At 40.7% G+C, this 13138-nt stretch overlaps 2 protein-coding genes across 4 annotated transcripts in view; one reads left to right on the forward strand and one right to left on the reverse strand.

Annotated features, from left to right (window-relative positions):
• Window positions 1-9616, forward strand: part of LOC105558122 — a 25415-nt gene extending 15799 nt beyond the window's left edge. For 2 of the 3 annotated variants that reach the window (XM_012005644.1, XM_012005646.1), the window contains 7 exons: window positions 1562-3988; window positions 4108-4196; window positions 6192-6329; window positions 7054-7230; window positions 7635-7757; window positions 7981-8085; window positions 8163-9616. In XM_012005644.1, the coding sequence (XP_011861034.1) occupies window positions 1562-3988; window positions 4108-4196; window positions 6192-6329; window positions 7054-7230; window positions 7635-7757; window positions 7981-8085; window positions 8163-8477 (3374 nt within the window). In that variant the 3' untranslated portion in view covers window positions 8478-9616. The remainder of the gene's footprint in view (window positions 1-1561; window positions 3989-4107; window positions 4197-6191; window positions 6330-7053; window positions 7231-7634; window positions 7758-7980; window positions 8086-8162) is intronic. The other variant, XM_012005647.1, reaches the window with a different exon arrangement.
• A 1480-nt stretch (window positions 9617-11096) lies between these two features.
• Window positions 11097-12993, reverse strand: LOC105558123 (eukaryotic translation initiation factor 3 subunit I). The gene is made up of 5 exons (XM_012005648.1): window positions 12841-12993; window positions 12261-12507; window positions 11891-12171; window positions 11608-11808; window positions 11097-11463 (listed from the first exon to the last, which is right to left on the reverse strand). Exons 1-5 carry the CDS (start codon window positions 12841-12843, stop codon window positions 11215-11217), a joined length of 981 nt encoding a protein of 326 aa, XP_011861038.1. The 5' UTR covers window positions 12844-12993; the 3' UTR covers window positions 11097-11214.
• Window positions 12994-13138: the final 145 nt, after the last annotated feature.

The following is a 13138-nucleotide window of genomic DNA, read 5'->3' on the forward strand; positions in this document are numbered from 1 at the left end:
AAGTTTTGCCTCGTTCGCTCTTTGTCTCTTTTCAACTGTTGCTCTAGAAAGCGACGAACGTGAATTAAATTGAAGCTAAAGTTAAGCGACGTTGGTGAAACCGGGCCTAAAGCCTATCACACAATGCCAGGCAACAGGAACAGGGAATAGAATTTTTGACGCGTTGGATTCGTCGGAAATTTTCCTTCAACCAATCCAACGCGTCAAAAATTCTATTCCCTATTCCTGTTGCCTGTTGCCTCGCATTGTGTGATAGGCTTAAGAGTTGGAAAAAGATGGCGAGTAAAGTAAAGCCCTAGGCCCGATTTCACCAACGTTGTTTGACTTTAAGCTCGGCTTAATTCGTTCTTTGTCTCTTTCCAATTTTAGAAAGAGTCAACTGTGAATTAAACTAGGATAAAAGTTAAGGGACGTTCGGTGGTGAAACCGGGTCTTAGAGCTGGAAGAAGATAAAAAGAAAGTTAAACCGAGACTGGAGCTAATCCGCACTGATAGAAATGGACGTTAGACGATTTCATCTCAGTTTCCGCACGCAGTACAACGTGTGCGAGTTTCTGTCGCTATTTAAGCCCGGTCTACAATGTGCTCTTTGCATCTGGAAACGTTCTATTTTAAGCAAATCGGAACGTTTAAAAAATTTATAGACAACGTACAATTGTACAATTGATCAACTTGCACGTATTCTTTAAACGTATTTGTTGGCTGTGAAATAGAACCGTTTCCAGACGCAAAGAGCACGTTGTTGATTAGACTTTGCGGGGCAGCTACGTGTCTCGCGGAAAAAAACCTCGCAGCGTTGTTATCTAATATATTACTGATCGTAATTCGGCAGTGGTTAGATGTGACATTATGGGCCAGTTTCACAAACGTCGTTTAACCGCTAACCCATGGTTAATTGATGCTCTGTCTCTTCTTGGATAACAAGATAGAAAAAGATAGGAAGTCGACTGAACTCTGGTTAACAGTTAACCGACGTTTGTGAAACTGGACCTATCTCAGCTAAAGATTTTGTTTTAAAAAAGTGTCACGCAGAAATCGTGCCCCTGCCTCTTTCCATATGAGTTTTTTTTTTACTCGATTTATAACCGTCGAGTATTCTGAACTCTCTTTTATTAATAAGCGCCTCTAAAAGTGACTAGTAAGCCTTTTGATTGGCTACAAGCCACTTTCAAAGGCGCTTTTTCGATACAAGAGAATTCAGAATATGGGCCTTTGTATCTAGAATGCATTTGTTGCGAATACGATAACATCTTTGGTACTTGTTACTCTACAGATCCTTTCGGCCTTTTGTACATCTGCGTAATAAGTAAATTATATACAAATTAACAAAGATGTAACGTGAAAAGTAACTACTTTAGAGACATAGGTCGATACTCTGAGTCCACTCTTGTCGATAAAAGTGTCACTAAAATTAGTCTTGAAGAATTCTTGTTGGCCGAAAAGATCTTACGCGCGCTCGTTGTCATCGGTGCTTCGAAACAATTAGAGTAGTCATTCAATAAGCAGTAAAATAATTCAGTAACGATCGCACGTGTATTAAACGCTTTACAATTGCTTGCAGATGTGATTATTCCGAACGGCGTGAATGGAAACTACAGTGCCGACAACGAAGAGTACATGGATACCAGTGATAGCGCGAGTAAGGTAGCATTGAAAGATATTGTCGAAGAAGAGGAGGCTAATGAGGAGGAGGAGGAGGAGGAGGAGGAGGAGGATGAGGGTGAGGAGGATGAGGATGAGGAGGAAGAGGAAGAGGACGATAGGGACGAGGAGGATGACGAGGATGAACGTGAGAGATCGGTCGAGATGCGAGAGAGTAAAGAGGACAGTGAGCATAACGAGGCAATAGGTAATCCTAGCAAGGAGGGTGAAGCGTTCGACCTGAAAAATGACTTTAAGGTATCCGACTCACCCGACGGTGTAAGTGAGACGAACGATTCTAGTGAAGTGTCTAAAACCGAAATAGCCGAGTGTAAAAACACGTCCTGTGAGGCCATGGAGGTGGACGAGCAAAGTAATAACTCTGACGTAGAGTGTCTCGACGAGAGTATCACGGAGATACAGTTGGACAGCGACGATGTGTTCATCTCGAAGAAGGCCGTTGCCAAGCGGGACAGCAACGCCGACGTGTCGTCAAACTGTAGTTGTGACAGTAGTGAGATCGCCGACAACAGCATAGAGAAGTCGGACGACGTGAAGCTCTGCGAGGAGAACGGGAGCTGCGACAGCCCCGACATCGAGGAGATTACCGACGGCGCCAAGAGCAACGATCACGACGCGTTGTTGGAGCACGCGGTGAAGGATGCCAAGCAGCGGAAGCAGCGAAAACAGATAGATCTAAGTAACATCACGCCGAGAAGAAGCTCGCGCAACATCAAGCGCACGAGTTACATAGAGAAGGAGCTGGAGGAGGAGGTGGACGACGATGGATCTGACATAGAGGAGATCAAGCCGGAGGATCCGCTGGCCGTGATCGATAGCAAGGACAAGGAGAACTCGAAGCTCAAGTCGCCGGTGAGGAACAGCAAGACCACCATCGTCGTCAACGACACCAAGCGGCTGGTGGAGATCGCCGCCGGCAGCAAGTCTATCAAGGGCGGGAAGAAGGAACCCACGTTAGTCATAATAGACACGAACTCGATCCTCTCGGGTCGCGGCGGGGTTCCCGTGAGCAACAGCAAGCCCCACCACTCGGTGCCCAACTCCAGCTCGTTCTCGGTCGTCCCGATGGGCGGTATAACGACGCAGACGATGTATCCGAACATGAGGACGACCATCACGCCGGTGCCCATGACCTCGAAGGCGGCGCAGCTCAGCCCGAAGACCAGTAGCATGACCACAGTCACGCCGACGGTGGTGCCGCCGATTCTGCCGACCCTGACCGACGACATGTTCGTGGTCGAAGCGCCATCCTTTATAGTACCTTACGTATACGAGAAGCCGCCCCTGAAGCCGCTAAAGGAGTACGTCACCAAGTTGGAGAGGTGCATAGAGGAGTGGGAGAAGGAGGAGAAACTCAAGAGACTCGTCGACGAGAGCAAGGACGCCGAGGAGTACAAGGAGGACTCTTTGGATATCGTTAAAAGGGCCAGCGACAAGTCCGAGGAGAGCGACGTCGAGGGCAGGGCCAAGCGAGAGGGGGACGACCGGGGCGGTGGCGACGGCTCGATAGACCTGATCGAGCACGGTTTCAGTGGCATCAGTGACAAACACGAGCTGAGGCAGGACGACAGAAACAAAATACCCACGTACTTCGACCTGCCGCTGGGCAAGTTCTTCATGCAAATCGGAATGAACCTCGTTCAGGAGTATGTGCAAACCGACCTCTTACGGACTCAAAAGCGTAAACAGGGCAAGGGTAGCACGTCGGCCGAGACTCAATTAGCTATAAATTCGCTTATCAAGAATCTAGAGTTTAGTAAAGAGAATAACGAGCCATTCCACTTAGAGATGAAGAAGTGCGAGTTCTGTAGCTTTAAGACGGAATCGACGTTAGTCATGCAGCACCACCTGGAGACGCCGCATATGCGCAACTACGTTTACAAGTGCAACTTCTGCCCGATGGAGGTGCGCAGCCCGCACGACATCCTCTATCACATGGAGGCGGAGCACAATACTCGCGGCAGACTGGAGCGCGGCCCCGCCTTCCACCAGTGCCCCAACTGCCCGTTCGAGGACAATCAGAAGGGCAAGCTGACGCGGCACATTCTCGCCTGCACCAAGAAGTTCAGACCGGAGCGGAACCTGGAGCCCGCGGTAGATTGGGAGCCGCCGGCCAAGATACCGCGATTGAATCGCGCGCGGCCCGTCGGCCCGACCAACCCGAGCGCGCTCGCGGCAATGGCGATGAGCGCCAAGGGCCCGCAGCCGCTTCTACCGAAGTTGCTCCCCGCGCCGATCACCGGCCGCGGACGAGGACGACCGCCGATGCAGCCGAGGTATTCCGATCTGAAAACATTGCGGCCAGGTGCTACCACGATGCGGCAAGGTAAAACATCTTTACGGAGGATCCGGAGTGAGAAAAAGTATCTTCTCGGATCTCTCCACGCGTTGCACGCTTAATCGACCTTTTCGTTTCGCGATATATTAATGCAAGCTGTATTTCAGATAATGTTGCAGGAATGATGTATCGTCCTACATCCTCTGGTTTATTGGTACCCACGTCATACCAGTTCGGTAGTAACCAAATATTCCAGGTAATAACAGCATTTTACCGCATCGTAGACTCGTACTCGTTGTGCGTACGCGAAACACTAACAATCGAGTTTAGCAGGCAACGCAAAGCCTTGCGTCCACGATTCAGCTATCTTTTACGGAAAAGCTGCAAGTTGATTGGCTACACAATTCTTGGATCGTGGACACAAGGCTTAAGAATGTTAAGTAAACTGTGACCGGCCAGTGAGACGGACTTGGAAATTAAATAGTAAGAATATTCTTAAAAGTCGCCAGAAGTAATTAATAATCCTGGCTGGGGTAATATTTTTCGCAATAAGAGTTTTAATTGTCAGATACGGTCAATAAAAATCACTGATGTTAGAAATTAAAGACTCGTGCTTCGTGGAGATCGGCTGAGGCGTACACGTTGGAATGAGACTAGAGACGAGTGAGGCAAACAAGTTTTTAGTTCGGTATATCCGCGTTGAGAGGTAACCGTGGATCTGTTGTACTGTTGGCAAAAATTCTTGACCCGTCACACAATTGTGTATTATGATTTGTTAGCTGCCGTAGCATTATATTATTATTTCCATACGCTTACTAACACATAAGGGCGGTGAAAATTATGACAAGTCACGCCCTTCGTAAAATTAGGGGAGAAGCAATTCGCGCACTGCATACAAGTTTACTGGCTGTGTGTATCCAGAATATTTTAGACCGCTCGGCTATTATTATATTATCTATACACGCTCTATTATCTTGAATTTTCTAGATAAACGCACATATCGTTACTTTACTTTATCGTAAGTTAGTATTTACACAATACCTTTAACAAAGTACAGAGGTAAAGCGACGTAGGATACGTGCTAAAATAATGTATGTTTATGAATACTACATAAGGTGGGTAAGGACACAAGAAGGGTGGAAAAGCTCTCGATTGTGATCGTCAAATTTTCCTTGGTATCTAATGCATAATGGAAACATTTATATTGACGAGAGCTGTCGAGTTAATTACGAAAATTCTATCTGTCACTGTATAGAAACGCTAATATTATTAGACTTGTGATTCACTGACGTGGAATACGCCAGTAGTTGTATTTATACAGTGTGTGACCTCATGGTAGACACACGCAAAATTATGAAACCTGTTATATCGAGGATAGAATGTACAGGGTAACTGTGTGAACTCAAACACAAATTACATCGGAAATAACCGAATCATCTTGAAATATTTTATTGAAAAATTGCTGAATGTATCAAGATACATTGTAATTTTTCTCATGAGATGCAATGTAGTACTTTGAAATATAAGAAAAGTTAAAGTATACCGTTGAAAAGTGATAAAAAAATAAAATATTTTTAGACATTAAATTTTTGAATTTAACTAAAATGAATTTTTACCAAGATATTAACGATATACTAATGAGATGAGGTCGATCGAAAGAGACTTTCAAATGCACTTCAGCAAGATTTCATTACATTTTCAGTAAAATATTTCCACCAGGAACGTCTCGTGCGTTATATCTATACAGGGTGTCTCAAGGTTCATAACCTTTGAGAGGATGAGAGAGAGAGAGAGAGGGTAAAAATTTTTGAGACAAAAGTTCCCTGGGTTACTTTTCTCTCACCGAATTATTTAACAAATAAATCGCGCAATTTGAGTTAGACGATACATCACTTCATATTCGATCAATTGATAAAGAAAACAAGTGAAATAGAAAAAGTGTAGGGCCTCCGACACTGCAGCGCGCGCGGGATTGGTCGACTTAATTGTTAAATATCTCTGTGAATAATGACTGGATAGATAAGTGACGCAGAAACTTTCGTCTCAGAATTTGACCCTCTTTCACCCCCTCGAAGATCGATTGTGAGTTTTGGGACACCCTGTATACACGTCGCTTGACAATACAATAGGAGACCGCACGTGTTCTCCAGCTTTTCGATGTTCCACGTACGTGCGTACATACAAAGTATCACACTTAAAATACGTTTAAAGCTCCAAGAACAAGTAAAAAAAGGTGTATGGGTGGTGGCAGGTGGTGGGTGGCTCTGGGACTGTCATGTCGGCTGTCTCGGGAGTGAGTAGCAGTAGCGGCGGCAGTTCCGGTCAACCCACACCAATTGCACTTGTACCCAACGTAATCGACTCTCTGTCTAGGTTGTCCTCGTCACAGGTAAATAAATATTGGAAAGTAACCAGGGAGAATAACTGATTTTCGTGATATCGCATGAATGATGTGCCTCGCAGGTGCGAACAAAGGCTTTTAACATTCTCCAAGTTTTGATTGAGTGAACTCGTAGTCGCTTGCAGATTTTAACACTACGCATATAATGTGTTCCTCCCGTATTTACTTTTTACAAACCGGTCATTTTCTGCGCAATTAATAGTACACGTACACACGTAGTATCCAAAGGAGTTATACGTTTCTCATTAATATTACAGATTAAAATGTAATAATGTTTTACTCTTCTGTTTACGTATATAATAGTAATACGACACTGCATATATGGCAAATGCTAAAGTCTCATCAACTAAAGTATAAGTAATTTTTAACTAATAGAAATAATAGAAATAAGTTTATCTTGAAGATACAAAAATAATAAATTGTAATTGTTACATGGTTGTAGAAAAGATAAAAATGAAAAGTAATGTTGCACATTGCTGATAAATTGTCGTTGAACTTTGCGGAAATAAAGAATACACTTATACACATGCAGTTTAAAGAGAAAGAGAGAGACAGCAATCTATAACAAATATGTACAACTTTAATGTAAGATTTTTCAGGTGGATATAAATAAAACAGATATTTGTCGTTTATATGATTTATAAAAGTAACATTATTGACTTGACACAAATCTGTGTTTCCTAAGTAACACGAACACTTTATGTCTTTTCAGAACACAACAGCCAGTTCCAAAAATCCCACGGCAAAGTTATTAAGTCAGCCAAGTATATCTATTACTCCACTACCACGTACAACATCTCAAACCTCCATTCCGGGGTCAGGAACTTCTTCAAAGTCCGCAGGAAAGAATACATTTGTTATATGTGAAATTTGTGATGGATATATTAAGGTGGGTGTAAGATTTACAATAAATTTGTACATCTTTATTTTGACTTTTCATGATAGCCGCAACCTGTGAAATTGCACAAATTTGTAAAAACCAACGTGAGATCAAAGTGATTATAATTATCGATTATAATTGATTATTTTCATCGATTCAAAATACGTTTATGTAGCTTTGATTATATCCCTAGTAGCACAGTGCATTGGCTAAACGATGGGCCCAACACGACCAAATATTGGGCCGATGTTTAACCAATGTTTGTTTAATGCACTGTACTACTAGGGATTACACTACATACTAATAAAATTATACATATATGATAGATAATGAATGATATTCAGGTGTCATATGTAATAACAAGTAAATCTTCACGAAATATTTTGCATTACAATCTGTCGCACCTATTTTAGGATCTAGAACAATTACGAAATCATATGCAATGGATCCACAAAGTAAAAATACATCCAAAGATGATTTATAACAGACCTCCATTAAACTGCCAGAAATGCCAATTCCGATTCTTCACAGATCAGGTAAATTCTTATATAACCATAATAAATGAAAATATTTTTAAAGATAAAATATAATTGGTTTTTTTTCATATATTTGAAAAATATATTGATGTATATTTATTCAACAATTTTTGTACATCGATCTTTATAAAATATAAATTTCACATGTTTTCATCATTATTATATATAATAAAATTCGTGCATTCGTAAATTGTACAGTAACACATTCGTTTTCTCTGAGTAGGGTTTGGAAAGACACTTGTTAGGATCTCATGGGCTTGTCACATCCAGTATGCAAGAGGCAGCAAATAAAGGGAAAGATGCGGGTCGTTGTCCAGCTTGTGGCAGGGTAAGTGTGCCTTTGAGAGAGAGACCACAAACAAACATGTGAACATTTTTTTAGAGTTGTACATGTTGTATTTCTAGGTATATCAGTGGAAATTATTAAATCATGTTGCTCGAGATCACGGGATGACATTAAAGCCAGCACACCTATCGTATAAATGTACAGTTTGCACTGCCACATTCGGAATGTACAAGCAGTTCGAGAACCACGTATACTCTGCGCATAGTGTCGTAGCAAAGAGAGTAATGGATAAGAAGAACGCGCCCGCGTCCCCGTCGTCCAGATCGAACGACTCGCTTCTGAAGCCGTTGAAGATCAACGACGAGATCACGATTATCCCGCAACCGGCAAAGCCCACCACCAGATCCGGTGCGATTCAAGGCAGAGGAAAATAGCAATGATGAGCTTGAGTGATAATTGTGTCTTGTCTGATCGAATTTCGCATAACTCTTTGTGGTACTTCATACTGATCACTGCGAGCGTACAGTGGTTAACGTGCCGTTAACGTGTACATGTGTATGTATACTATGCTTTAAGACGCGCGAATTAATTCCAAACACCTAAAGGAAGGAAAAAAAGCTAAGGAAAAGAAAAGGAAACACTTACTCTTGACACAAGGAAACTAGTTGACTGCATAATAATATTCCATCAATGATTATACCGATATATATTTATTTAAGAATTTTTATTGTTGTTATCGGACCTACATAAAATAGACTGTAAAAACATTAAAAGGGTGGCCTTCAGTCTAATTCCTTGGTTAAATCCTATAGCTGCATACTCCCGACCTATAAACGCCTATATGTGTAACACGGACTCTCGCGCGAAATATCAAGTGTATTTACATTTCGGTGCGACGGTACATCGTAACACGTCACGCGCAGTACGGATTACTCTCTTGCATAGCGAATTCTCTATAATGTAAATTCTTTTTCTAAGATAAATATATTCGAATTTATTCTATTTTGTTATTATGATGACTAAATATGACTTTGGGACAATGAAATTGTCCCTCAATCTCCGGTTTGATAGGACGATAAACATCATGTTTGCGAAGTAGTTTCCAAACGATATACGATGCGATAAATTATACTAATTGACCAGAGTGCCCACGACTGTCTCACGAATCTAGTATACAGGTACTAAATGACAAGTGTATACTAGCTACCATCTGAGAGATTCTTCAAATATATATGCTATACTTTCATTTCGCCATCGTACGTTTTTTAATTAACAATTAGTGAAATTTATCGTCATTTTATTTATAATTATATTTCATAAAACTGTGTGTATGGAATAATTTATGATATAATACAAAAAATCCTTTTGTTTTTTCTTTTTTAATCGAAACTTGTAAATTGTATCTATATTGCTATAGGTTTTTGAAACCCTTTAGTCGCGTATATTGTAATAAAAAAAAATAAATAAAATATCCAGTTTTATTTTAGCGCTCTTATAAGAACAACAAAAATGTACATTAATATAGGATATAATATAAAGAAATATATCAATAAAATAGGATGGCACACACAAATCGTGTATACATTTTTTCTGATAAACGATAAACGTGAATATGAAACAGAACATTGAACCTGTTAGCACACAACGCGGCGTACATCTACACTTATATATGTATATATATAATATAAACATTACAATATTATATATATAAATATGTAAAGTTATAATATATAGTATAGCAATAGTGTAGTACACAAGAAGAGATTATTCATTTCATTTTCTTCTTGTATACACTTCGAAACGATTATAGGATTACATCAATATGTAGATAGTCATTAAAAGAAGTAACGGGTTTAATTTAGTAATTTCAATTTGTCCCCGATAATTTTTTTGTACTGTTATTGTAGGATATAATTTTAGAGAAAAATCGTAATCAAGGAGGAAGTGCATTTTTGCACTTGTATGGCTGTATTATTTAATTCTTGCTATCTTGCCAAACGCTTACGGCAAGCCATGTTGGTAAAACTAAGAAACAGACATAATTACAGAAATATATAGTTTATTGTAATAATTTGTACAATATTATATGATTATAAAAATAAAGTGTGTACCAACATTGAATTAAAATTCTTGCACTACTTACACTTTGAACCTAAGCATACTATATGTTTAAAGTTCATCGTAATCCAATGGAGATCAACGGAAGTTTAACGTTGTGAGCAAGAAATGTGATGTAATGGCTGCGGTCAAAGTGCCGCTACAAATGTTTCCAAGTATTCGTCTTTTCCGTTCTTTCAATAAAAATAAAAGAAGAGAGACGCTCCGTAGCATTTATAGCGGCAGCTTGATCGCAGCCTGAGACTCACGTATCTGCTTTGTTTCTTAAACGAAGTATAAATAAAAAAGATATAATTAACTTGTGTTTAAGAACATTAATGTACTGTTTTTTTATCATATACTCTAGTTTATAAAACATTTCAATTTTGTAAAAATAAAATTAATCAAAAGCCAATTTGCTATATTATATTATTCCCTAAAATTGATAGTAACCTAACAAAAGGTGGAAAAGAAAAATTTTTAATCCTGAAAAAAATAATGAAACGATGCAAAAATGTAAGCAATATTTGTGAATATATCAGTTTAATCGTTTCACTAATAGATACAAATATTTGATATCAATTATTTAAAATTTGGAGAAGTCGTAAGAAACTTTTCAAAATTTGTAATAAATGATTTATATATTATACAATTCAAGAGACGACGTAGTGAATAAATTTCTACAAAGTTGGAATATTTATTTCGCACAATGTTCAAGTCATTAAATTATCTATCGTCAACATGCAATAAAATTTAATACCGTTTACCAAATAATTTCACGAGTTGGTACAAAAAATTACCGGGATGAATTCCTACGAGTGCTCAACTCCAAAGTTGACAGGAGATTAGCGCGTTCCCTTTGTAAAGACTTGATTGCAGGAGTAATAGATTTAAGAGTAAATAAAGGAATATAAAGGTGAATTATAATCCGTTTGGAAAACAATAAACTCTGTTGCTTTCTTGTATGAAAGTAACTGGTTCAATTTGTTTAATTTGAGAAAATAATTACACACAATATATTTCGGCAAAATGATGCATATATTACCATACACACATGTCTCTTGATCGATAAATTTAATATTCGAAATGAAATTCAAAGTAAGACTGGTCAAAATTATTAATACGCATGTATCCATCTTCTCCGCCTGTAGAATAACTACGACCGTTGGGGTGGAAGGCGAGAGAATTGATGGGGCCGAAGTGTCCCTTCAAACGTGCAAATTCCTCTTCAAACACTAGATGAAAGAATCGCGAGTCGAATTTGCCTTGTCGCGCGGACGTCGTAGTGACGTCCATAGCATCTTGACCGCCGCCAAGAACCACCTGTAGAAAACCATTGTCCACTTAGCAAACATAATAGTAGAATTACCAGTAGTGCAAGTACAATAGAAATTGTACCGAAATTGTACTTTATCATGTCTTTTGCAAAAGTAAAAATATATATGGAAACCGAGGCACAAATCGTACATGATCATAAATCGGCGAAATAGTAGCAGAGTTCACGGGTCTCTCCGTCTTGTAAGTCTTCAATAGCAGCAGAGACTCGCTGTCGAAAAGTTTCGCCGTATGATCCTTGGATGCAGTTACAAACATGGTGCCGTCCTTGTTGAACTGCATATCGTTTATCTGCGACTTGTGGCCTTTAACGCTGGACTGCTTCTTTCCTGTCTGTAGACATTGCAAAACGACACTATTACCCACCGACTCACGCTCATTCGCAATTAATGTGATAACAATCGGGGACACTTGCCCTCACATCCCAGAGATTAATCTCGCCGTCTTCGTGACCAGTGATAATGGTCTCGTCGAGGGCGCCCCACAATATGGCAGAGATTCTAGGGCCGTTGACCGAGATTCTAGCGATCGCGTCCTCCTGGGACAACGTGGCGTCGACATTTCGCACGTCCATGATAAACATCTCGCACTGGTGACCCAATGCCTTATCGGTGGAGAACACCGCGAGGTTCGACGAATAACTAAAGCCGCACGTTCTCACGGAACTGTTTGTGTGCAGCTGCCCTATTTCCCTGCCTGAACAACATTAAGCGAGGATACGAATATATATGGCACACATACACATTGGTGAGACGTGGTCGTACAATTCTATCATATGCACCGACCAGTTTGACAGTCCCAGACTCTCAGAGTGTTGTCACCGCTGCCAGATAACAATCGTGTGGTATCCCAGTTGACGTCGATGCACCATACGGAGCCATTGTGTCCATTAAAGGTGCCAAGGCGCTCTCCGTTCAGCGAGTACCAAACGTTGGGTTGCTTGTCCTTACTGGCGGAAAACAGCAGGTCCCCCTCTCTGTTGTACTTTATCTTGGTGATGGCACGCTCGTGCCCGTGCAACATCAAGGGTTTCTAAAACAAACGATTATCTTTATCGGCATTCGCGGGGAAAATTTTCGTAACTACATCGGGTGGACAGCTCTTCGGAACAGTCGTTCAAGCGAAAGACTCGGATCTTTCTTTCCTATTTGCTCGATATACGTTGGAAATAGTTTTACTAAACGCGAGCTAAACACAAATTCTAAATTGGGAACTCAATCGCGGCGCCGCGCCCCTCGGAGAACGAAAATCCAAATGGCAGAGTGGAGGTTACGTCGCTACGTGCTCTATCAGTTCGTGACGCAGTTGCCCGCTACGAGGGAAAATAATGATGTACGGATCAGCGTATGGTCGAAGAAAACTAACCATTGCGTGACGTTTTGATCTCCGAGCGTATATCCTTCCCACCGATCGTGTAATCAAATTCCTTCCCGACACAAAACTGACCGCATGGATAGCGTTTTCAACCACTCGAAAAAGACGTGATGAGAAGGAATGCTGGATGACGTTTACTGCGCGTAAAGGCGCCACTGATGGACGCGGCGAGTGCCGCGCGCGATATTTCAGAAGGAACTAGATTCTAGGGGCTTCTGAACTACGTTGCCGCATTGAAGTTAGATCAATCTAACTTTAAAGGTGCATTTTCATGCTGACCACAGTATAA

Source organism: Vollenhovia emeryi, unplaced genomic scaffold, assembly GCF_000949405.1.
Source record: "Vollenhovia emeryi isolate VEMERY1.0 unplaced genomic scaffold, V.emery_V1.0 DF939379.1, whole genome shotgun sequence".
Classification (NCBI taxonomy): Eukaryota; Metazoa; Arthropoda; class Insecta; order Hymenoptera; family Formicidae; genus Vollenhovia; species Vollenhovia emeryi.

Coding starts and splice junctions, on each gene's coding strand:
- LOC105558123 (XM_012005648.1), bottom strand. Junction 11,809..11,890: donor TTAATCTCTGGGATGTGAGG/GCAAGTGTCCCC, acceptor CAATGTCTACAG/ACAGGAAAGAAGCAGTCCAG. Junction 11,464..11,607: donor TTTCGCCGATTTATGATCAT/GTACGATTTGTG, acceptor GGTTTTCTACAG/GTGGTTCTTGGCGGCGGTCA.